The sequence below is a fragment of the Penaeus monodon genome, chromosome 15 (genome assembly GCF_015228065.2).
Source record: "Penaeus monodon isolate SGIC_2016 chromosome 15, NSTDA_Pmon_1, whole genome shotgun sequence".
Taxonomy (NCBI): domain Eukaryota; kingdom Metazoa; phylum Arthropoda; class Malacostraca; order Decapoda; family Penaeidae; genus Penaeus; species Penaeus monodon.
This window is the reverse complement of record NC_051400.1, coordinates 25344455-25345456: the sequence shown is the minus strand read 5'-3', so window position 1 is coordinate 25345456 and position 1002 is coordinate 25344455. Positions and strand designations below refer to the sequence as shown.

Below are 1002 nucleotides of genomic sequence, written 5' to 3'. Positions count from 1 at the left end.
CAGCCAGTACCACAGCAGTATCAGCTGACAGCAGGAAGCACGGTGAGTGAAAGATTTTCACTGAAGCGAAGAGCAGAGTGCCATACGCAGTCTTTGAATTAGACGCTTTATTAACAAGTTCGAGGTGACTCCTTTTAGCCGTATGGGGTCCATCCACTTGTAGAAAAAGACGAATAAGAATCGCAGCATTTTATTTTTGCTTATAGAAAAATCCTAATTTGGATTTCTATGAAATATTAAAGTTGAAGTCTAGCTCTTACTCTCTTTTGGCCGATTGTAACTACATTTTTTTTCCTGTTAACAATGCTAATTGCAACAAGATCGCGCTTGGGCGTGAAAATCGCACGCCAGGGCTTCACCACTGGGATTCCAACCTTCCGATTTCAAAAGTGTTCAATGTATTAATTTCGAAAGATATTGATGATCTCTACATTACCATTTGAGTTGCGGTTAAGGACATTTGACTACTGTTTTGACGCAGTGAAAACCGTTGCTCTGAGAAGCTGTCTTCCCCTCCTACTCTGACCACAGGTGCCGGATCGTGAGCCCCCTTCCCCGTCGGTGCAGGACAACATTTACGAGAATGTAGGAAGCCCCACGGCCAACAGGATAGCGCGAGTGGAACTGGAGGCATACCTCAACAAGGTTATTGGCACCCAGGATGCTGCAGATGACTTTAAGGTAAGAGGCCTGAAGAAGTGTCAGCTGGAAATTCTGAAATACAGTAGATGCTGAAGGAAATGTAGAGAGAATCTGAGCTGTTTTTGATTCTGCTTCTCGTCGTAAGTTTTGTTGGGAAATGCAGAATACTCGTGCAATTAGATTTGCAATTCCCTTCGTTAGCCCTTTCACTTGCCATATACCCTAGCTGTATCGTGACTCATGCCTTTTTGGCCTACGTAGCAATATTCCAGTGGGCCTGGCTTTCACCTCCATGGTTGGATGGTACTGCGTCAATCTTATTTCACTGAGACAAGGGTGCAGGAGGAAGAGGGGATGGGT

General features: G+C 44.7%; 1 protein-coding gene across 2 annotated transcripts in view; it reads left to right on the top strand.

Moving 5' to 3' along the window:
* LOC119581847 (receptor-type tyrosine-protein phosphatase T-like) overlaps window positions 1-1002 on the top strand; it is a 25860-nt gene that overhangs the window by 13260 nt on the left and 11598 nt on the right. The window contains exons 4-5 of one of the 2 annotated variants that reach the window (XM_037929986.1): window positions 4-42; window positions 532-681. In XM_037929986.1, the coding sequence (XP_037785914.1) occupies window positions 4-42; window positions 532-681 (189 nt within the window). Of the gene's footprint in view, window positions 43-531; window positions 682-1002 lie in introns of both variants that reach the window. The other variant, XM_037929985.1, reaches the window with a different exon arrangement.